At 44.0% G+C, this 24,292-nt stretch overlaps 1 protein-coding gene across 5 annotated transcripts in view; it reads left to right on the plus strand.

Moving 5' to 3' along the window:
• Positions 1-24,292, plus strand: part of PHF2 (PHD finger protein 2) — a 412,799-nt gene that overhangs the window by 326,590 nt on the left and 61,917 nt on the right. For all 5 annotated transcript variants that reach the window (XM_089678677.1, XM_089678680.1, XM_089678679.1 and 2 more), the window contains exons 14-16: positions 5,948-6,066; positions 17,723-17,904; positions 22,233-22,303. In XM_089678677.1, the coding sequence (XP_089534803.1) occupies positions 5,948-6,066; positions 17,723-17,904; positions 22,233-22,303 (372 nt within the window). The remainder of the gene's footprint in view (positions 1-5,947; positions 6,067-17,722; positions 17,905-22,232; positions 22,304-24,292) is intronic.

The raw sequence follows: 24,292 nt of genomic DNA on the forward strand, positions 1-24,292 counted from the left end.
GTGGTTGGGATTTGAACCAGCAACCCTAGTACTACCAGGCAGAAATGCTAACCATTTATCCACTGTGCTGCCAATAAATACATTTGAATTTTTTAAAACCGTGTACCAAACAAAAGCCTTATGCGTCTTTTAAAACAAAGGTAAAAGTGATTTAGGTAAGCAGATTAGTCATAGAGTTCAATGTAAGTTAATCAACCCACCCTTACACTACCAAATTTGGCCTGGACAGCTAGGCTTCATAGACCCCTGGTCAAAAAAGGGCTGAAGTCAGCCATACATGGATGGAAATTGAAATTTTGATCCATGTATGGGCACTGTGGTTGTACAGAAATCGATTTACCAATTGACTTTTGTACAACCACTCTGTCAAATTTTCCCTGCTCTGTCAGCACCCCAGGCTATAGCCCGCAACACTGATCAGTATATTCTGATGGTGGCAAAGTCTCTTCGCTGTCAGAATTCAATAGCTTAGAGGTGGTTGAACAAAAAAAACAGGCTCATCTGTGGGCTGCCTTACTCCCTGTATTGGCTGCATAAAGTGTAGTTTTCTTCTGATTTACAGATTTGATGTCATGGCCTAGTACCTCTGTTTTCCATCTGTAGATATGGTAGCTGCAGTGGAAGAATGAGTCTCCCTATGGGAAAAGCAGGACAAGATGTCATGGCCTCATTTCTTAAAAAATGAATCCTGAACGGCCTGCCTTAGGAAACAGTAAAGCAAACGTAGGGCTGGAACAGCCCAGATAAGGCTTAGCACTGAGGACTGCTTTTTAATGCCTCAGGCAACACAATGGAGCTGAAGACTTTGGTGAAACAGATATCACATTTCAGATTTACAAGGGGTTTTATCTAAAATACTCAGTTCAGTAATGTTGGTTAGTCACATGAATTAAGCATGAATAGTCTATGACATAGCATTACAGTCAAACCAGTAATTTTACATCTCTTCAACATTGAATCAGTATTGTGGAGAAATTATATGTAATTATTACCAGTGAGAATAGGTTTTCTATTATACTGTCATTGCTAGGAGATCCTGGCTGAGCTAAAAGGAAATGAACAAAATGAAACGTTAGTCGCTAAAGAGTCCTCATTAAAGCAAACCTGCCGCATAAAAACATACTTAAGCTGGGCGCCAGAGGTGCAGTCTTTTACCCATTTTTATGTACATTAAATATAAGTTATGGACTCTCTTCTGTAAAGTTGGAGTACTGACACAGTGTAAAAAAAAATCATTTGTTCATTCCCTACTAGTCTAGAAACAAATGAAGCTAAACAGCAATTAGATCAGCTTGAATACATTAACAGCAAGTTGAAGTAACCTAAAGTGGAAGAAAAGCCCAACTCAGGCAGTCCATAGATGATGCGATTTTCTTTCTTGGGGTCACAGGGAGAACACATTGATTATTGCTACTGGCTATAGCCACTGGCAATGATCAAATGGTAAAAATCCAACATGCTGGTTGTACCCAAGTTGATCGATAGATGGACTTGGGTACAACCAGCCTGCACATGTCCCTGCTGAACCAGCCGAGATTCAAACCATCTTGGCCAGCTTTAGACTATTCTTAAAAATATCATCAGCATCAGTAAACTTGACTGTACCTTTGTGACAAATTTGTTTAGCCAACCTAATACCTACCTGTTTCTGCATACAAAAAGACAAAACAGAGGGAGCACCGGCCTTGTGCATTACCTTTAAAAATGTATTTATTGTATAAAAAATGGTAATATACTCTGATTAGCTCTGAGGAAGAGGCAAGGCCTCGAAATGCGTCAGCCAGTTGGAGGTCTATTAATCCCATTACAGATATCATCCAGTGTGATTGGACCTTGCTGTACTTCATAAGATGTGTCTTTGACATTTTATCCTTTGTGAGCATTGTGGCAGTACGGTATCCTGCCACGGTGGAAATCATGATGGAGACCCAGGATTCTCAACCATACAGGTTGAGGGGCTCCAGGCAGATCTCATAATGCAGAGGAAACTGGTTTATCAGTTTCCTCTTTGGTTTGTAAAGCCTGTTTTGGGACCTGTAGCCTGGAGATTTCTAAGAGATTTGGGAGGGATGAAATCTCCAATCCTGGGCCCATATTTTGGGAGCAGCCAGTGCGCTGATTGCACAGGTGTGTGCAGGCAGGCCTTTTTGTGGAGGCCAGGCCATGATTCTGAGCTCCACCCCGGCAGATAGGAGTCAGGAGGGCTCCACCCCGGCAGATAGGAGTCAGGAGGGCTCCACCCCGGCAGATAGGAGTCAGGAGGGCTCCACCCCGGCAGACAGGAGGTCTCTGCCTTGGAGTCAGGTGGAAGCCAGACTAGCTGTATGCTAGTGCCATATTTTGGGAAGAGTCTGCAGGAGGCAGACTTAAAACTGCGTACAAGCCAGGAGGCTGAATACTGTTAATTTGCTTGATGGTGGATACCCCTGCGTGGGAAGCATTTGTGTTTCTGGAACTTTTTCTTTTTAATAAAATTGGGCAAAAAGGCCCTTAACAAAGCGAGTTGCTGTGTGCTTTAACAAGAAGAGCTCTACCATTTGAAGTGAGTTCCCACAGCATATTATCATTTTTTGTACAATAAATACATTTTTAAAGGTAATTCACAAGGCCGGTGCACCCTCTGTTTGTATGCAGTTCATTTGGATTCCCCTGGTCCGTTGAGGGCAGCTAGGCGTGCATCTTCTAGGCAGCCCATGTGTGGTTCTAGTTACTGTGGAACCTATCGTCCAGCATAGGAGTAGAAGCTTTTGCTACTTGACCTACCCGTATCTACCTATTGTTTTTGAAGAGCATATAAGGCTTTTATTTTGTGCACTGTTTTGAATAATTTTCTACTAAGGCTTTTTTTTTCCACTAATGCTCACAAATGGACAAAAATGCTTAAATATATGCACTTCATTTCTGGTAATTTTTTTCACTTTCTGTCTTTTTTCTTCGCCATTTGCATTTCACTTTTAACACCTATAACATACTGGTGTCAGCTGTCATTGCACCTTTCTCTGTGCAAGGCACAATGACTGCCAAGCCAGAAAGGTTTGTTTTGTAAACAAAGTTGTGTTCACCATGATGGGCTTCCACGTTGATCAGATGACTGGGAGACAATCAGCTTGATTATTAATTATTATGGTTAGACCAATGCTGTTAGTGACTGGCACTCTTTTAGACACCTAGTGCCAACATAGGCCTTAGATTAATATACCAGTGTAAGTTCAGCTTAATGCTGGTTACCCCAGACCTGGCAAATCTAAACAAAAATTCAATACTGAAATATTTATAGCAGCTGGAAACTGGAGGGACTTCTGAAATGCACATTTAAAAATATCAAATTGACATTATCTGATATTATGTAGATTTACCTACATAATACGTTATACGTCTGCAGTTTATGGATGCCTGGCAAGTAGTTCAGGCCCCATACTATAATACATTATATTGCCAAAAGTATTGAGACGTCTGCCTTTACACGCACATGAACTTTAATGGCATCCCAGTCTTAGTCCGTAGGGTTCAATATTGAGTTGGCCCACCCTTTGCAGATATAACAGCATCAACTCTTCTGGGAAGGCTGTCCACAAGGTTTAGGAGTGTGTCTATGGGAATGTTTGATCATTCTTCCAGAAGTGCATTTGTAGGGTTCGGTCCTAATGTCAGAAGGGAAGGCCTGGCTCGCAGACTCTGCTCTAATTCATCCCAAAGGTATTCTATCAGGTTGAGGTCAGGACTCTGTGCAGGCCAGTCAAGTTCCTCCACCCCAAACACGCTCGGCCATGTCTTTGTGGTCCTTGTTTTGTGCACTGGTGTTCAGTCATGTTGGAAAAGGAAGGGGCCATCCCCAAACTGTTCCCACAAAGTTGGGAGCATTAAATTGTTCCCTTCTCTAGAACTGGGGGGCCAGGCCTATCCCCTGAAAAAAAAACCCACACCATAATCCCTTCTCCACCAAACTTTACACTTGGCACAATGCAGTCAAGCAAGTACCATTTTCTTGGCAACCGGCAAACCCAGACATATCCATTGCCAGACAGAAAATATGTCTCCACTGCTCTAGAGTTCAGTTGCGGCATGCTTTACACCACTGCACCCAATGCTATGCATTGCACTTGGTGACGTAAGGCTTGGATGAAGCTTCTTGGCCATGGAAACCCATTCCATGAAGCTCTCTATGCACTGTTGTTGTGATAATCTGAAGGCCACTCGAAGTTTGGAAGTCTTTAGCTATTGACCCTGCAGACAGTTGGTGACTTCTGCGCACTGTGCGCTTCAACATGCGCAGACCTAGCCCTGTCATTTTACGTGGCCTACCACTTTGTGGCTGAGTTGCTGTTGTTTCCAGTTGCTTCCACTTTGTTATAACACCATTAACAGCTTACCGTGGAATATTTAGTAGCAAGGAAATTTCACAGATGGACTTATTGCACAGATAGTAATCTTTCACGGTACCGCGCTTGAATTCACTGAGCCCCTGAGAGCGACCTATTCTTTCACATATGTTTGTAGAAGCAGTCTGCATGCCTAGGTGCTTCATTTCATACACCTGTGTCCATGGAGGTGATTGGAACACCTGAATCCAATGATATGGAGGGGCGTCCCAATACTTTTGGCAATATAGTGTATGTTGTCTATAGCCAATCCTTGGACATAACAGGCAATGGATAAACCTCCTGTCAGGCTTTTCTATGTCTGTGTCCCTTTAGGAATTTTTCCCTTCACTTTCTGTTTCAGAGAAACAACAGGAAATGAGAGGAAGTCTCTACAATTGTCACAACACAGGTATTTTTACCCTTTATTTCTATGCCCAAGACAACAGTAGGATGATTTCCTATTACTTTCTCTCCTGATACCAATGGTCACCAGGACAAACAGGATTAATTTACCCATCCGGGACACAAACAACATTAAGCGCTTAACAGGATTTTTAACCATTCTCAACAATATCCAGAAAAAAGGTTTAGAGATGCTGTAAGGTTACATTCATTCTGGCGTTGTAGGCCTGTTCGAATTGTAGCTGCAGGAGTCAGAGATTCCTGCTGTGGCTAGGTGCCTTTTGCGGCACCAGCAACTGCAGCTATTCTCGGCTCTTCACAACCAGCTATTACCTGCAGTGATCGCTGACGGGCGCACTTTGTGTGCGTCCAGCAGCGATCACCACAGATAATTGCTGACGGTGCGGACAGTAGCAATCAGCTGCAGCCACCGGCAACCCGTCATCATAATGGCAGCCGCACCTAGCCGCTCAGAGCTGCAGCAGGGATCTTGTATTGCACCACCCTAAATCGCCAGTGTGAATGTAGCCTTAAGCTAAGTGTGCAATGATGTGGAAGTGTTTAAACATCCTCAAGACCAGCTACCTTTTTGAAAATAGAACCATGTAATTGATTGTTTGAGGATTATAGAGGTTATTTGGTTTTACATGGGCACTGGTGGTTTAATCATAGTAGTTTGTGTCTCCTCCATCTACCCGAAAGCCTTGAAAATGGAATTTTACTCTCTCGCTGGTTAAATATCCTGCCATTTTGACAATCCATTGGGGAATGTGACACTGTCATTTGGCTTTGTAATAGCTACATGATTTGATGTTGAAATCCTGCTGGGTTGTCTCTTGCCACCAAAGTCCCTAAATGATACGAGAAGTTAGGTGTCATAGCAGATGATCCCTGCTGTTTTGAATAAGGCCACAAACGACAAGCCATTGAGTTCAATACTACTCAGTTGAAAAAGAACAGTTAGGGAAAAAGTACATTATATTCTTCCACTGTTATACGAACAGCCCACCCAATTGCCGCTATATTAAAAAATGTCTTTGTTAGAAACAAGAATTCTGTTTAAGTGCTTCTAATGTGTTTAAGCATCGCTCAGTAAATGAGAAAGTTAGCTAGAATTTATAGGCACAATAACATGTAGACGTATTGGAATTATTGACTTGCTCCTTTGATTTCTTGTTTTTCAGAACAGCAAGCCTGATTCTCTACTAAAAATGGAAGAGGAGCATAAATTGCCAAAAAATCCATTTTCAGCAATTAAAGACAGTAAATTCAAGTTTTCTTTCTCTGGCAAGAAGCTGTTCAGGTACACAAAGATGCAGTAATGTTATGGGTAGTGCTGAGCTAATAATAATGATTTAAATATTCCCATTTCAGTAGGAATGGGCTTGTGTATCTGTACATTTCATTGGGGTGGTAAAGTTATTGTTGTGCCTGAAGAATGTTTACTTTTGTGGCATTTATTGGACAATGAACATTGATTATACAGTATTATAAAGCAGCTGTAGATTAGAAAATAATATCCACTCGAAGGACGCCAAATTGATTAGTTTATATTTATGGAGTTTTTTAACTTCTGTTTGATCAGATGCTGTTCTTTGTTTACAAGGGTCATTTCAAAATGTTATTGCATACATGTCATTGCCTCTACATGAATCTCCTTTTATCCCGATGGCTGATTTGTCACGTGACAGTGACAAGGACGTTCAGGGACCTGCAGCTTACTCCTGTATCTATGGAGTCCAGTAATTGGCTCATTTCTGAAAGTTGAACTCTAGTCAAACTTGTTTTTGGATCGAGTATTGGAGATTAGTGGTGGGCAGTTTGAAAGGGACAGAGGGCCTCAAGTGGGGCCCCCAATACTCCCAAAGGGTCACACAGTTGCAGTGTTTTTGTGTTTTGAGGTGCATTGCATCATGTTTGTCATCTCATTAAAAATAAATCTCATTACCTGAAATTTCCAGCCCTTCTGCATTTTTTGCACAGAAGGTGCGATATTTCATCTACATGCTCGTCAAGCCATGGTTGGGCATCACCAGCTGTGTGAATTGGAGCATTATCGTCTTGGTAAATGACGCTGTCTTCAGTAAACAATGTCATCGTGCATCGTGAGGTGCGCATGGTCGCCCAAAATTTGTACATATTCACTGATAGTGACTCTACATTTCAAGGTGATAATGGGGCTGCAAAACAGCAAGATATGGCTTCCCATACCATGATTGTGTTGCCACCCGCTTTCCATTGGCACAAAACAGTCCTGGTTGTAAGCTTGGGTTGGTGTATGCCACACGTAAACACATCTGGAGGCTGGGAACAGTGTGTAACTCGATTAATCAGACCATATTACAGACTTCCACTGATTGTTATTCCACGATTTATGGGTGTTGCACCACTCTCTCCTCTTTTGAGCATTATATTGGTCACTAGTGGTTTGGCGGTTACAGCTTGTATGTGAATGTTTTGCTTATGGAGATCCCTCTGCACAGTTTTTGTGGTCACAGGCTTTGGAAGACTGTGATTGAGCTCTGCAGTCACTTTTGCAACAGCAGTTTTCTTATTCTGAGTCACAGTCCTGTCCTTTTGTCTCTTTCGGTCAGTTGCCTCGCTTATGCTTATCAGACGATACTTTCCTGGAAACTGGATATGCCATCATAACCTTTGATACTGTACCTCGTGACACCTCAAATAAATTAGCAACTTAAGTCACAGATGCACCAGCTAAGCGGACACCAACAATTTGCTCTCTTTGAAGCTCAGTAAGCTCTGACATGATTTTGTCATACTAGCAGAGCATGCAGTGAATAAGGAAAGTGAGGCTACCCACCTGTTAGCTAGGTGTCTCATCACACAGCGGAAGCAAACGAATGTTACATCAATTCCGCTCTGAACACTAAACATGTCGTCACTTTCACACCTCAAATCATGTAGTGTTTCCAAATTTGTCTTCCAACCCTTGTATATTACCTATATTAGGTGTCCTCCGGGCCATAAATTGAACCACAGGGGACAATATATCCCTTAAATCTGAATTTAGTAATTATCTACCGTACTATTATCTTTTTAATGTCTTCAAATTTCAAACTATAGCATATTGTGAAGATCATAGACCTAAAATGTTCAATCTCCTATATCCTCTCTTTCTCAACATTTTTGTTTTTTAAGAAGCTCTCATGGGCTATTCGGTGTTTTGGTTTATGCCCTTCTGATAAGAGACCAATCGTAGCCCCACTCTAGGAATCTGCCAACACCTATTTAAATCCTTTTTGATGGACTATATATTCTTAGCGCTCATAAACTGGCTATTATGAGTGGCATTGGTTTCAGTGGTTGAAGCAGGAATACTCTAGCCTCAGTGCAATGGACTGCATTAACATCCCTACTATTGGTGTTGGTGGCTACAGTAATAACCTCCAGTACTGCTAAACCTCACCCCCAACATTGGTGGTCAGTGGCAGTATCATTTAAGCCCATGCCTCTCACATTGGAGGTTAGCAGTAGTAATTTTTACCCCACCCCAAATTGGTTGTCAATATCTGTATTACTTAAAGTGGAACTAAAGTCCGGATACTTCCAGCACCTCTTCTTTAATGGTCCAGTGTCCCTGTCCAGCGCTGGCATCTGCTGCTTGGATTCTTCCAGTGCAGGGAGTACATTCCAAAAAAGACAGCCAACAGGCATGTAGGTGTGTTTTATTGCAGGAGACAATGGATGTCTGTCCTGCAATAAAGAGCTTGTCTGATTGTAGTCTTTAAATCGGGGCGTATAATTCCACTTTAACCAACTGCATTGGTGGTCAGTGGCATTAATATTTAAACCCCCAACATTTTTGGTCAGTGGGAGTAATTTTTAAAGCCCCCCCCCCCAACTGGGTATTCTGTGGCTGTAAAATGTAACCCCCCTAGTGGTCAGTGGTTGCTTACCTGATTAAAAATCCCTGCACCACTCTCTCTCTCCTCTGGCCAAGACAATACAGACTACAGACCGGTACCAGAAACAGCTTGGAATTTTTTCAGCAAAAGTAATTATTTTACAACCTCTATGATGAGCATTCAGGAACCATCTACCATCAAGGACAGAAGAGAACCTGTGATGTTACGTGACCAGACAGAAAGTAAAAGAAAAGTACAAATCGTTGAAAGTTTATTTAAGATAAATCAATTTTTATTTAATACAACAGGTGCTGAGAGCCCAATACACATACAGTGAGGAACAGAAGTATTTGAACATTCTGCGATTTTGCAAGTTCTCCCACTTAGAAATCATGGAGGGGTCTGAAATTCCACTCTGAGAGACAGAATTAAAAAAAAATTCAGGAAATCACATTGTATGATTTTTAAAGAATTTATCTGTCTTGCACTGCTGAACATAAGTATTTGAACACCTAATAAACAGCAAGAATTCTGGCTCTCAAAGACCTGCTACTGTACCTTTAAAAAGTCCACCTCTACTCCACTCATTAATCTAATTTAGTAGCACCTGTCTGAGCTCTTTAAAGACACCTGTCCACCCCATAGTCAGTCAGACGCCAACTACTACCATTGGCAAGACCAAAGAACTGTAAAAAGACACCAGAGACAAAATTGTGGACCCCCACAAGGCTGGAAAGGGCTACGGGGCAATTGCCAAGCAGCTTGGTGAAAATAGATCAACTGTTGGAGCAATTGTTAGAAAATGGAAGAGGCTAAAGACGACTGTCAGTCTCCCTCGGACTGGGCTCCATGCAAGATCTCACCTCGTGGGGTATCACTGATGATAAGAAAGGTGAGGAATCAGCCCAGAACTACAAGGAAGGAGCAGGTCAATGACATGAAGAGAGCTGGGACCGCAGTTTCAAAGGTCACTGTCGGTAGAACACTATGCTGTCATGGTTTCAAATCATGAATTGTACGGAAGGTTCCCCTGCTCAAGTCATCACATGTCCAGGCCCGTCTGAAGTTTGCCAATGACCATCTGGATGATCCAGAGGAGGCATGGGAGAAAGTCATGTGGTCAGATGAGACCAAAGTAGAACTTTTTGGTCTAAACTTCACTCATCGTGTTTGGAGGAAAAAGAAGGATGAGTTGCATCCCAAGAACACCATCCCTACTGTGAAGCATGGGGGTGGTAACATCATGCTTTGGGGTGCTTTTCTGCAAAGGGGACAGGACGACTGCACTGTGTTAAGGAGAGGATGAATGGGGCCATTTATTGTGAGATTTTGAGCAACAACCTCCTTCCCTCAGTCAGAGCATTTTAGATGGGTCGTGGCTGGTCTTCCAACATGACAACGACCCGAAGCACACAGCCGGGATTATTATTATTTATTATTATACAGTATTTATAAAGCGCCAATAGTTCACTCAGCGCTGTACATTACAAAGGGGGACAGAACATGTGACAGAACAATACCAATACAATGCAAAACATGAGGGGATCGAGGGCTCTGCTCTTTCGAGCTTACAATCTAGAAGGGATGGGATAGTGGTACAGGAGGAGATAGCTGTGGGGGATGGAGTGGTAGGAAGAGTGGAGGAGGTCAGCAAGTTAGCAGGGGGTGAGGTAGGCTTCCCTGAAGAGATGGGTTTTCAGGGTGCGCCTAAAGGAGAGGAGAGTAGGTGATAATCTGATGGGTTGGGGCAGGGAGTTCCAGAGGATGGGTGACACCCTGGAGAAGTCCTGGAGGCGGGCATGGGAGGAGGAGACCAGGGAACTAGAGAGAAGGAGGTCTTGTGAGGAGCGGAGTGTGCGTGTTGGGCGGTACTTGGATATTAGGTCAGTGATGTAGTTTGGGGCAGTATGGTGGACAGCTTTGTACGTCAGTGTTAGGATTTTAAATTTGATCCGTTGCGCAATCGGAAGCCAGTGGAGGGATTGGCAGAGGGGGGTGGCGGAAATGGAGCGGTTGGAAAGGTGAATGAGTCTGGCAGCCGTATTCAGGATCGACTGAAGCGGGGATAGCCAGCGGCGAGGCAGGCCAGTGAGGAGGGAGTTGCAGTAGTCGAGTCGTGATATGATGAGGGAGTGGATGAGCTGTTTAGTGGTTTCTGGGGTTAGGAACGTGCGGATTTTGGCGATGTTGCGGAGGTGGAGTCTGCACGAGTTTGTTAAAGATTGGACTTGGGGCTGGAAGGATAGGTTGGAGTCCAGAATGACACCAAGTACTCTGGCCTGCAGAGCGGGTTTGATATTGGCGTTGTTGGATGTGATGTAGAAGTCAATGGGGGGTGGGGTTCGGGCTGGGGGGAAGACAAGGAGCTCGGTTTTGGAGAGATTCAGTTTAAGGAAGTGGAGCGACATCCAATCTGATATGTCGCTCAGTAGGTGTGTGATTTGGGCAGAGACCGAAGGGGTGAGGTGGGGGGTTGAGAGATAGATTTGTGTGTCGTCGGCATAGAGGTGGTAGTTGAAGCCGTGAGAGTGTATGAGTTGGCCAAGGGAGGAGGTGTAGATGGAGAAGAGAAGGGGCCCAAGGACAGAGCCTTGAGGGACCCCAACAGAGAGGGGGAGTGAGGGGGAGGTGGTAGCATTATAGGTAACGCTGAAAGAGCGTTGTGACAGGTAGGATGAGAGCCAGGAGAGAGCAGAATCTCTGAGGCCGAGGGAGTGTAGTATTTTGAGGAGGAGGGGGTGGTCAACTGTGTCGAAGGCCGCAGAGAGGTCAAGGAGTAGGAGCACTGAATAGTGGCCATTAGCTTTGGCGGTTAGAAGGTCGTTGGAGAGTTTGAGTAAGGCGGTTTCGGTGGAGTGTAGGGGGCGGAAGCCAGACTGTAGGGGATCGAGGAGGTTGTTGTCGTTGAGGTGAGAGCATAGGCGGGTGTAGACGAGACGCTCGAGGAGTTTAGATGTAAGTGGGAGCAGGGAGATGGGTCTGAGGTTGTTCGGGTCATTGGGGTCCAGGGAGGGCTTTTTAAGTATGGGGGTGATGTGTGCATGCTTCAGTGGGGAGGGGAAAGTGCCGGAGGAGAGGGAGAGATTAAAGATGTGGGTGAGGGAGCGTAGGATGGAGGGGGAGGGAGGTCGTAGGAATTGTGAGGGGATAGGGTCGAGGGGGCAGGTGGTGAGGCGGGCATCAGAGAGGATCTTGGAGACTTCCTCAATGGTAGTAAGGTCAAAGGTGTGGAGTGTTGGGGGAGCTTCAGTATGAGGAATGTAGGGTGGGGTGGGAGTGGAGGTCAGAGCAGTGGTGGGGCCGTGGGAGAGGGGTGATGAGGGGGTAGCTGAGTGAGGGGGAACGGGGTCGGAGGGAGTTTGAGCAGTGACGAAGTCCCTGCGGGTAATGTCGAGGGGGAGGGGGGATGAGGGGGTAGCTGTGTGAGAGGGGACGGGTTGAGAGGGCGTGTGAGTTGCGGCAATGTCCTTGCGAATTGTGTCAATCTTGTTTTTGAAGTGATTGGCAATCTCAAGGGCGGTGAGCGAGGTGCTGGGTGGAGGTGGGGGTGGAGAGAGTAGAGAGTTGAAGGTGGAGAAGAGTCGGCGAGGATTGGAGGAGAGGGCCTTGATGAGGGTCAGGAAGTAGGCTTGTTTGGCTGCGTGGAGGGAGGAGGTGTAGGTGCGGAAGGCAGATTTGTAGCAGGAGAAAGCTTGTTGGGATTTTGTTTTGCGCCATAGTCGCTCCAGGGCACGACTGCGTCGTTTGAGGGTTTTGGTGTGATCAGTCTGCCAGGGCTGGAGCGGTCGGAGTCTGATGTTGCGTGTGGTTAAAGGCGCTAGTGAGTCAAGGGCTGCTGACAGCGCGTTGTTGTAGGCAGTCATAGCCAAGTCGGGGCAGGACAGGGGGAGGATGCGGTCGTGGAGTTGATCAGCTGCAGAGTGGAGGGGGGCAGGGTTAAGGTTGCGGAGGTTACGGCTGGTAGTAGTGTGACATTTGGAGGGGTAGGCGTTGGAGGACGAGGAGATAGAGAAGGTGATCAGGTTGTGGTCAGAGAGAGGGAAGGGGGTGTTAGTGAGGTTGTGGGGAGCGCAGCGGTTGGAGAAGACAAGATCAAGGATATTACCGTCGGAGTGGGTGGTGGATTGTATGCACTGTGCAAGTGCAAAGGAGGAGGTTAAGTGGAGGAGACGGGCTGTGTCCGGGTTGTCAAGGTTGACAGGGATGTTGAAATCCCCAAGAATGATGGTGGGTAGCTCAGAGGAGAGGAAGAAGGGTAGCCAGGAGGAGAAGTCTTCCAGGAAGCGGGGTATGGATCCAGGAGGCCGGTATATCACAGCAATCTTCAGGGGGGTTGGGGAGAATAGTCGGACGCAGTGGGCCTCGAAGGAGGAGAAGGATAGGGAGGGGGGGTTTGGGAGGACTCGGAAGGTGCTCCGCGGTGACAGGAGCAGACCAACTCCACCACCTTTACGACCGTTAGGTCTGGGTGAGTGGGTCCAGGTGAGACCTCCATAGGAGAGTGCAGCAGGGGAGGTAGAGTCAGTGGGCTGGATCCAGGTTTCCGTGATCGCCAGGAGGTTGAGGGAGCGGGAAACAAAGAGGTCGTGGATGGCGGTAAGCTTGTTGCACACCGATCGGGCGTTCAGGAGTGCACATGAAAACGGGGGGGAGATTTTAGGGAGCAGGGGGACAGATACTAGGTTGCGGTAGGACATGGCGGCGGGAGGGTGTTGTGCGGGTGAGGGAGGTGGTGGAGGGCCAGGATTCGGGGAGATGTCTCCCGCGGCTAGGAGGAGGAGAAGGGTGAGAAAGGTGGCATGGGAGCGGGATGTGCAGGAGCGTGAGAAACTCCTAGTGGAGGTGTTGGGGTCAGTGGGAGAGTGGAATAATAGGAGGAGGTGGTGGGTGCCATAGAGGGGCGAAGGAAGCAGTGAGGACACAATGTACAAATGTTTAGGAGGAGCAGAGGGATATAGTGAATGGATTTTGGGAATGGAGGAGAGGAAAATGAGAAGGAGTAGAAGAGGCATTGTGGGGGGTGATGAGAGCAGTAGTAGGGAGATGATAGCAATGAGGGGGAGATGTGCAAGTTTTGGGGTGGAGCAGAGGGGTAAAGAAATGAGATTTGGGAACAGAGGATAGTAGTATGAAGAGGAGGAGTGTATTATATAGAGGTACACAGAGTGGGAGTCAGGCATGTAAGAGATGTTTCCCAGGGTGTCTGCTTGCAGTCTGTCCAGCATGCAGTAGAGTTTCTTGCTGTTGTGTCTTTCTCCTGCTTTAGTTCAACTGCTGTGTTTAACTGCTTCGCACTCTTTCGAAGCCGCACTCCGTCAGAAGCAGCGCCCCCATCAGAGACTGTGCCCCCCATCAGAGATCTCCCCCATGAGCTGATCTGAATTTATAGGGAGATGCTCAAATGAGCATTCAACTCCACCCCAATTAGAAGCTGATAAGGCTCACATGAATGTTGGGGGATGTCTCATAGGAACCAGGCTACAGTCGTAAACTGGGTGCAACTGAAGGTGAGGACTGCTCAACATACACACAAATATAAAATACACCATTTGTTCTGAATATGACAGGAGTGAAAGCGATTTTGAGTTAGGAGCAGAGGCAGGAGAGGTGCATTTACCCAGGGGGAAAACAGCAGGAGTCAATGCGTTTGAGTTAGGAGCAGAGGCAGGAGAGGTGCATTTACCCAGGGGGAAAACAGCAGGAGTCAATGCGTTTGAGTTAGGAGTTAGGGATAACCGAGGAGTGGCTCTGTAAGAAGCATATCAAGGTTCTGGAGTGACCTAGCCAGTCTCTAGACCTAAATCCAATAGAACATCTTTGGAGGGAGCTGAGACTCCATGTTGCTCAGCGACAGCCCCAAAACCTGACAGATCTAGAGGAGATCTGTGTGGAGGAGTGGGCCAAAATCCCTGTTGCAGTGTGTGCAAACCTGGTCAAGAACTACAGGAACATTTGACCTCTGTAATTGCAAACAAGGGCTTCTGTACCAAATATTAACACTGATTTTCTCAGGTGTTCAAATACTTATGTTCAGCAGTGCAACACAAATAAATTCTTTAAAAATCATACAATGTGATTTCCTGAATTTTTTTTCTAATTCTGTCTCTCAGAGTGGGACTGCACCTACAATGTGAATTTCAGACCCCTCCATGATTTCTAAGTGGGAGAACTTGCAAAATCGCAGGGTGTTCAAATACTTCTGTTCCTCGCTGTACATGTGCATGTACGATCACTATATAGATGTAACAACATTATTGTTATTTTATGATATGCTTTGCCCCATATGATGTTTTTTTGAGTCTTTTTTTTTATGCCCTCTATGTGTAGTACATCTCTTAGCTGCTTCTTTTCACCTTGTTTATTCAATAAAAATCAATTATTCTTATAGTCTTTCAACGATTTGTACTGCTCTTGTACCTTAAGGGAGAAGTATGGTCAAAGCTCTTTTGGCCATACTTTCCTGTGGGTCACAGGACTGTACTTAGTCCGGCACTCCTGTGACCCAGATTCAGCTGACAGCAGGATGTCATCATAGAGCCAGTCCAGACTCTGCAGGGATCCCGACAATAATGTCCAGATCTGCCCTTAGCCAGCCTCTTCTGCCCTGGTACAGAGAGTGAGGGAAGGGCAGAGAGTGGTGATTGACAGTCACTGCTGTGTGCTCAGAGTGGACCTGAGAACTGAGCGATCAGCAGCCTTTAATAACGATGTAGAGCCAGCAGGAGACAGCAGCATCGGATTGATGCTGCAGCCATCTAGATGAATATGAATGTTTGGGGCTTTCTTACATTTATTCCCGCACTTCTCTTTTAACCTCCCTGGCGGTATTCCCGAGTGTAGCTCTGGGTTAACTTTCAGTACCAGAAGCGGTAACCCCGAGCAACACTTGGGATTACACTGCAGCATTGCTCTGGGATCCCTCCAGCACTTACCTTGTCCTGCGGTCCCACAATGTCCTGCGGTCCCACAATGTTCCCCCTGCAGCGTCCCCGGCCATGTCCTCCGGCTGATGCTGGCATCCGTCTTCCGGTTTCCAATCCCTGCGAGCGTCAGAACGTATGGGTGGCGGAACCGGCGGAAATTGAAAAAAATTTACAAATTTGACATTCACTCAGTACACTAAAATCTGATAGTATTACATTACTGTATCAAACCATTTCACATACATTTTGTCCCGAGTGCTTTGTCCTGTGCCCTTGCACTATTACCATTCTTTCTGTCTGGAAACTGAGAAACGTCCCTGGCATCCAAAAAAGCGTCCCTTTAGGTCAAAAGCGGTTTTAGACCAGCTAGAGAACAGCGATAGTAAATCAGAACTACTTGCAGAATTGAGTGATAATGATTCGTGGGGAAATTCATCATCAGACACTGAAAACGATTTTGCGACTAAGCTCAGTGATGTGCGAACTTGGCGCTATATTTCAAATTTCAGTGTTTTTGGTTTGATTATATTATTGCATTAAATGTATTATTATTATATTATTATTATTATTATTTTTTTATGATTATTAAATTATAATTTATGATTTTGTGTTTCAAATTTTATTATACCCGGGATGTTTACTAGAGTCTTGTTCAGACAGATTTTAGTGAGTTATTCCTAAGAATTACAGGCCTACAATAAAAAAACAACATATTTCCATTACAAAAAATGTACCGCTTTGAGCACAGAAATACTGACATAATTATACAGCTAGGGAGGTTAAAAGTCTCTGAGTTTTATTTATTTTTGGTTCATAGCAAGGCTTTTTTTCAGCAGTGCCAGCAGCTCCAGCACTGACTGTATGTAATGGCAAGGGATGCTAAAGGGTCTATTGATGCTGGCTGCTGTTGGATCTATTGTCACTGGTGGGCATCTATTTTTGCCTAGGAGCTATTGTTGCTGGGGGGTCTGTTGTTGCTGGGAGGGATCTCCTGTTGAGGGAAGAGTGTATTGTTGCTGGCTGCTGGCACTCGCTACTGGGGGATCTGTTGTTGCTGATAGGGGTCTGTGGTTACTGGAGTGGTATTTTGTTGTGGGGGGTCTATTGTTGCTGGAGGGTCTATTGTTTTCTGGGGCATCAGTTGTTGCTGGCCGCAGGGGATCTACTGTATTTTACTGAATTTCTTGTTATCATTAAAACCTTACATACAAATTACTTAGCACCATAAAATGATACTCTGTATTCTCTAAAAGGGGATGTAAGGGGTAGAGGTGGAACCAATGGGTGACTCAAAAGGTGGGGAGTTCCTGCACCTATTCTCTGAGAAAAAAAAGCCCTGGTTCATAGAATTTGTGGGATGAGGTACACCCTATCAAAGGGATGGTTGGTTGAAATCCTTAAAGGGTTGGTTCACCTTTACCAATGCAGCTAAGGAGTGTATGTAGATAAAAACAGACTGTGCAGCTCTGAATAAAGATGAATAATGCCTTTGCTATAGGTGTAGGCCATTTACATACCTTATGAAGCCTGACCTACTCCCAAGACATTGCCAGGACTTTGCCAAACGAGGCCTAGCTATTACTGTTCACCTCCACCATCACAGGAGTGAGCTCTCAGACTCCGAGCTCAGAGCTACTGCATCAGGGGAGAGAAAGCTCATGTGAGGGGGTTTGATTCCAAAAAAGAGCTCACTCTTGTGATGGTGAAGGTGAGCAGTAATAGCTAGGCCTTGCTTAGCAACATCCTGGGAGTATTCCCATCAGTCTTCATGAGGTACATAAATGGCCTACATCTATAGCAAGGCCTTATTCAGTTTTGGTCAAAGCTGTGTAGCTTGTTTTCATCTACAGATGCCCCTTTTTTTGATAAAGGTGAACTATGGTGGCTTTTCCTATGTATCAAGTCAAAATGAAAAGCATAACACAAGAAAAGACTACTTTACTTTGCACTTTATGTATGGAAATTGCTCATGTTGTATGTAGAACCAAAAGTGTTTGATAGCCAGATGTCAGGATACCTTAAAAGTTAAATAACCTAGATTTCTTTTTTAAAAAATATTTTTTTCTTGGGCCTACTGTGATCCTGCCCATTACAGTGTCACCCCTCCCCTTGCTGGTCATTCTTTTCCTTCCTGACTTGATAATAACCTAAATCCTTTTGTATTTCACAGTCCCAAGGGAATCAAGCCCCCGAACAGTCCTAGCATCTTCGGATCCCTTCAGAATTTTAAAGAAGATAAAAACAAGCCAGTCAGAGATGAGTATGAATACGTTTCCGATGATGGTGAGCTGAAAATTGATGAGTTTCCCATCAGAAGAAAGAAATCAACGACGGCAAAGAGAGATTTATCATGTAAGATCAGATCCCATCTGCATGTAAAATGATAGTTCATGTTTATTATTGATTTTTTTTAAATATAATTTAAATGCTATTTTAGAGATAGCGAAAACCATATCAATAATCTCATAGAGGGTAATTTGACTTCAAGTATTGATTTAATTTATTACCAACCTTATCATCGTACATATGTACAAACATAGATCTTATCTTCCCTCTAATGGAAGATGCTATGTAACAGATTGAGGCCTCGTTCACACCATACGTGCATAAAAACTGATGGAAAAAAACATGCAGATTTGACTTGCATAGGCTTGTTCACTTGTAGTGCAGAGACGTACATATTTGTTATGTATGTTACTGCAAGGACAAAAAGAAAACAATTGTTTTCTATGTGTCCCGTTCACACCATAACACGGGTAAGATGTGTGGATTTTTTTCTACCCAGAGATATGTATCATAAATTCTCTGCAAGGGCACAAAAAGCAGTTGTTCTCTATATGCCCTGTTCATACCACCGTGTTGATGTCACTTCAGTTTTTTTTCCGTGCAGAAAACTGCATACATGTTGCAGATTCCTGCGCAGAAACAAATTGCACATGATACTAGTTTTGTGGTGTGAACAGTGCACATAGAGAACATTTGTTTTCTTTGTGCCCTTGCATGGTGCGAATGAGGCCTTAATGGAGTTATAGAACATTGATTTGTTAACGTGTGTGTAAAGCAAAATTTATTTTATTTATTTAACATTTTAGTTTAGTTTTACGCAAAACATTAACAGCCTCTAGTCTGTTTCTGTTTTTGTTTTTTGGCTAATGTAAAAAGTCAAATGAGCATCAGTCGTCTCAAAAGTCCAATATCCTTAACCACTTGCCTACCAGGCACTTATACCCCCTTATTTACCAGGCCAATTTTCAGCTTTCAGCGCTGCCGCACTTTGACAATTGCGCGGTCATGCAACATTGTACCCATATGAAATTTTGATCATTTTTTTCTCACAAATAGAGCTTTCTTTTAGTGGTATTTAATCGCCACTGGGCGCTTTACTTTTTGCGCTATAAATACAAAAAGTGTAAAAAATTTGAAAAAAAAAAAAAAGTTTCTTTGTTTCTATTATAAAATTTTTCAAACAGGTAATTTTTCTCCTTCACTGATGTGCGTTGATGAGGCAGCACTGATGGGCACTGATAGGCGGCACTGATGGGCACTGATAGGCAGCACTAAAGGACACTGATAGGCAGTACTAATGAGGTGGCACGGATAGGCGGCACTGATAGACAGCACTAATGAGGTGTCACGGATAGGCGGCACTAATATGCAGCACTGATAGGCGGCACTGATAGGTGACACTGATGATGGGTACTGATAGACGGCACTGACTGGCATCACTGCTGGGCACTGACTGGCGGCACTGACTGGCACAACCCCTGGGCACTGACTGGCGGCACTTACTGGCACAACCCCTGGGCACTGACTGGTGGCACTGGTGGGTGGCACTGGTAGGTGGGCACAGGTGGGTGGCACTGCTGGGCACAGGTGGGTGGCACTTCTGGGCACAGGTGTGTGGCACTGCAGAGTGGCACAGGTGGGTGCACTGCTGGGCACAGGTGGGTACACTGCTGGGCACAGGTGGGTGATCTGCTGGGTACAGGTGGGCGGAGCTAGTGGGCGCACTGCTGGGCACAGGTGGGCGGAGCTTGCGGGTGGCACTGCTGGGCACCGATCATCAGGGCACTGATCATCAGTGCCCTGATGATCGGTGCCGATCCTCGCTCTGACAACTGCCGGTTCTCGGCAGTACTTTCCTCACGATCTGACAGCGTGAGGAAAGTGCAGCCGAGAACCGGCACTTGCATTTTCCTCTGATCAGCGTGTCATTGGACACCGCTGATCACGTGGTAAAAGGCCGCTGTGATTGGCCTTTTACCACATCACGTGATCAGCTGTGTCCGTAGGACACAGCGATCATGGAGATCGCCGGGTGCGCGCCCCCTGGGGCGCGCAGGAGAGCGCGTTCTGGGAGGACGTCGTATGACGTCCACCCAGAACTGGCCGGCCGCAGTGCAGCCGTCATTCAGCTATCTGCGGTCGGCAGCTAGTTAAATAAAAACTTGAATAACAATAGGGAAACAAAAGCAGCCTTCATGGTCCCGGACCAACGGTCTCCCCTTCATCAGGGCTTAAACAATATAGCAAGAATTATTTAATTGGACTTTAAAACAAAGTTCATAGAAGTTTTTCTTCAGGCAGGTTAAATGATTCACAAGTGGTATGTTGTGCATGTTTTGCAAGTGCCTATGCTGGTAACAACAGTTATTCGGCCTTTGTTACTGAATCAAACACTTGAGAATACAGGTACAAATACTTGTGATACACACACTACCACTTGCGAATCATTTCTCCTGCAGTAAGTAAAATTTCTATGCAGGAAATTTGTATTGAATCCACTTAGATGCCTTTTGCTATATTGTTTAAGGGAGATCTTTGGCCCCTGAAACACATTGGCTGCCTGTTGTTTCCCTATTGTTACTCAAGTTATTAAAGGACCGTTGACTCTTCTGACTTTTTTAAGTTGGGTGGCCTCCACTTTTTAGGGGTCCTGGCTTTGCATAGAGCTGCCATATCTATGCCATTAGGCTTACCCAGTGACTCTCTCTCACGGGTTAAGGATCTGCATCCAACGCCTCACCTCATCTCTGTCTGGGTCCATGCTGGACAAATTCACCCTCATTAGTCCCACTGAGCATGATGTCTGGTACACAAAGTGATGGAAAATCCAAACTTTTGAGTTATAATGGGAACAGGAGGTTAAGTCAAATCTTGTGATGAGCAAACCTGTTCTTCTAATAACTGTCTAAAAAGGGATCCCCCCACTTTGGTGAAAATTTCCTTTACTTCCTGCTGTTTCTCTGAGACAGCAAGTGAAGGGAAATCTTGCCATCTGGACACAAAGACAGGAAAAAAAAACAGAATTCAGGCTGAGAGTGGCCATGCCATCACTGTAGACAGCCCTCCGTTTTTTTTTTTTAACATTGTACACTGACATCATCCTACTAGGAACTTGAAAAGGAAACATATAGGCAGGCTTAAAGGAAGATGTGAGTACGGTGAGGACTTCACTAGCATGGAATTGCTCAGATGTGAACAGATATGATGGGTAGAAGTGGCACAGGAAGCTATTGAGTTCCAGGCTCTAAACACTGGTGCCATTCTGTAGCTTTATTTATTCTCTTGGTCAGTGATTCACAAGGCAGTGACCAAAAGATGAAGATGACGGCCCTAGAGCTTCCACCTTTAAGTATAGACCAGCAGTAACTGGTTATAATGAGGCTGATTTTCTAAAGTTGTAAATCTTCAAACTTTTTTGTGCAAAGAGTCTCAATTTATTTAGTAAACCAGCCTCATTATGTGCAAGTAACCCAGTGACAACCATGTTTCCGTTTACAGTAGTCAGATTGATACATTTTGATTGGTTGCTCTGCTTTGGGACCAATCCTTTTCTGACAGTTTTTGTTTACATGTAAAAATCAGCTTTTTTTTGCTAGAAAATTACTTAAAACCTCCAAACATACTTTTTTTTTACTCAGAGGCCCTAGAGAATAAAATGGTGGGTTTTTCAGTTGTTTATGCCATACGTTATTTGCACAGCAGTTTAAAAAAAATACACTTTACTGAATTTTAATGCACAATATATTACCCTTTTGTGGTAAAATATAAAAGACGATGTTACGCCGAGTAAATGGGTACCCAACATGTCATGCTTTAAAATTGTTCACGCCTGTGGCGCCAAACTACGATATTGAAATATCTCTATAGGAAACTATTAAAAAGCCTTTACAGGTTGCCAGTTTAGATTTACACAGTAGGTCTGGTGCTAGAATTATAACTCTCACTCTGACGTTTGCAGCAATACCTCACATGGGTGGTGCGTTAACCGTTTACGTATGTGTGTGGGACCAAGGCGCGCATTCGCATTTGCACGCAAGCATGGGGAGATGAGGGCACTATAACATTTTTTTATTATATTATTTAATTTAATTTCTCTTTTAACACTGTCTCTTAGACCCCAATGTCTCTTCTGCCCTTAAAAGCATGTGATCACACCAAGACCCCCCCACCACCTGTAAAAGCTGCTTTGACAAAAAAAAAGCAGAATCATCCACTGAAAAAAACAATATCGAGGTGATGCCTGTAGCGGCAGGCTTCATACCGATATACCACTTGAAACTGCTGACGTACATGTACGTTGGGCATCTTCAAGTGGTTAACGCGAGCCACCTAGTATAAGTTGATACTGTAAACTGGAATATAATGTTGTATAAAGTAAATTATTTTGTCCTTAGTTTTATCAGATACAAAGGAATCTCTGCCACTGGTACCGCCCAAGAAGCCTAAAATCAAAGAGAAGTATAAGGTATGAAAGTAACATTTCCTAAGATGCCTGCACAATCTTGGTCTGTGTTTTATATGAGCTTGGTACCCACTGAGTATTTAAGTGGTAATTGTTTTTGTTTAAAAAATAGTTTTTTTTAAAGGAATAAACTAATTACTGTATGTTTAATGCAAAAAAAGTTTGATAACGTTACACATGCTTTTCAGCCTATATATACAATGCAATATGCCCTTTTTTGTGCATTCATGTTTCAAGTCTGGATGTTGCAGCCAGTTTCTTCAAGTCTGCTTGGGGGTTGATTTCTCTATATGGAATTAGACTTCTTGTCTGCATTATTCAGGCTTGTTCACATGAAAAAAAGGGTTTACATTAATGTGTGTTGCTGCCCATTTTTTTTTTCTTGCATAACATTTGAAAATGATCCCATTTTATTGAATAAGAAAGTGCAAGTCAACACACCAAAATGCAGCATAGGGGATGTTTTCTGTACTCCTCAGCTGAACATATTGGTGTTAATGGGCCTTCTAAAAATGTGGATTTATCGTGTCCATAAATTTTGTTTTGTGCTGGAAAATCTGTGAAAAATCACATCGGAGCATCTGGTTTGAACAGACCCAGAATATGAAGCAGCTGGTCATGCTTTTCAGATAGAAAAGTTTGGTATTACTTTGCCCAGAACTGTTGCAGCACCATCCATACCTACTTTTGTGTTGCTTCGTTTTTCAATGTAAAGTATTATTTTGGTGCAATAAAAAGGTTTATCTTGACATGTTTTCTAACCTTACCATGCAAGTTACTTGGAATCAACAGATGTATTTCTTTTGATAAAAACATTAAATAGCTACTTTTATTATAAATTCTGATCATTTCAGCTTGTTTTCTTAACAAGTGGAGACTTAGAGAAGTTTGGGCTGCTGAATTTGGCAATAACATAGCTGTTTAATGTGCACTAGTTAAAACTTTTTGCTAAGATATAAAAGAGTAATGGGGAAAATCATCTTCCACTCATTCAACACAGAAATAATATTACTCTAGATCAGCCATTCTCAACCAGGGTTCTTCTGTGGAACCCTAGGGTTCCTTCAGATGTTGCTGGGGGTTCCCTGAGCTGTGGCTTATTGACCTCCCATCTGATGGTGATTCGATAGTATTCGGTCCAGCACCACTTGACAGAGCCAGTGGCATGACATCAATGATCTTTTTAGCTGTCCACAAAGGAGGGCATCCTAACCAGCACTGTAGGGGTTGCATTTTCCCAACTGTTCACTAATGTAGAGGGCATTTTTGCCATTAACCTTCATTGAACCTGTTTAAGTATGGGTTCCCCAAGACTTAAAAATTATGTTACAGGTTGCTCAAGGGTAAGAAGTTAGAAAGGCTGCTCTAGACTGATATTTCAAGAGGACCTAAAGTCAAATGATTCATATACTGTAGCTGTGCCAATTAAAAATTGTAAAAGTGTTGAAATCCTTACCAGTCAGCCGGATTGGGATTTGCCTCCATCCTACCAGTTGCTGTCTAAATTTTATCCGTTCTATGTAGCTCCATGTTAGGCAGAGACATTGATTGGCTGCGCTGCTTCACAAAGTTCCGTGGTAAAGAGTCAGTAATAGAAGAGGTACCTGGACAGAGATCACTCCTGTTCTTTGTAAATGGTACAGAATAATAGAACATCAGACCTAAAAACAAAATTTAGAGCATATTTCCAGCCCAAACGTAGAGTTTTAGATAGCATGGGAAATAGCTGGAAGCACCTGTCATTTTTTTTTACTGCTGTCTGCAGGCCTGTTAGTGAGATATTTTCTCACCTCCTGTCCTGTTGACAACCTTTCACCAGGACAGGAAGTTAGGAGGAATCTCCTAAAAAGATGAAGACTACAATAAATCAAGTTTTTTTTTTTTTTAATTGAGTTAGGGAAAAATAGAACTACTGTCTGTTGTTATATTTGCTGGGTATGTCCCTGTAAAAGAATTTTTAACTCACTTCCTGTCTGGGTGGCTGTCTGGGTG

The sequence above is a fragment of the Staurois parvus genome, unplaced genomic scaffold (genome assembly GCF_062004578.1).
Source record: "Staurois parvus isolate SC_StPar_1 unplaced genomic scaffold, SC_StPar_1.0 ptg000209l, whole genome shotgun sequence".
NCBI lineage: Eukaryota > Metazoa > Chordata > Amphibia > Anura > Ranidae > Staurois > Staurois parvus.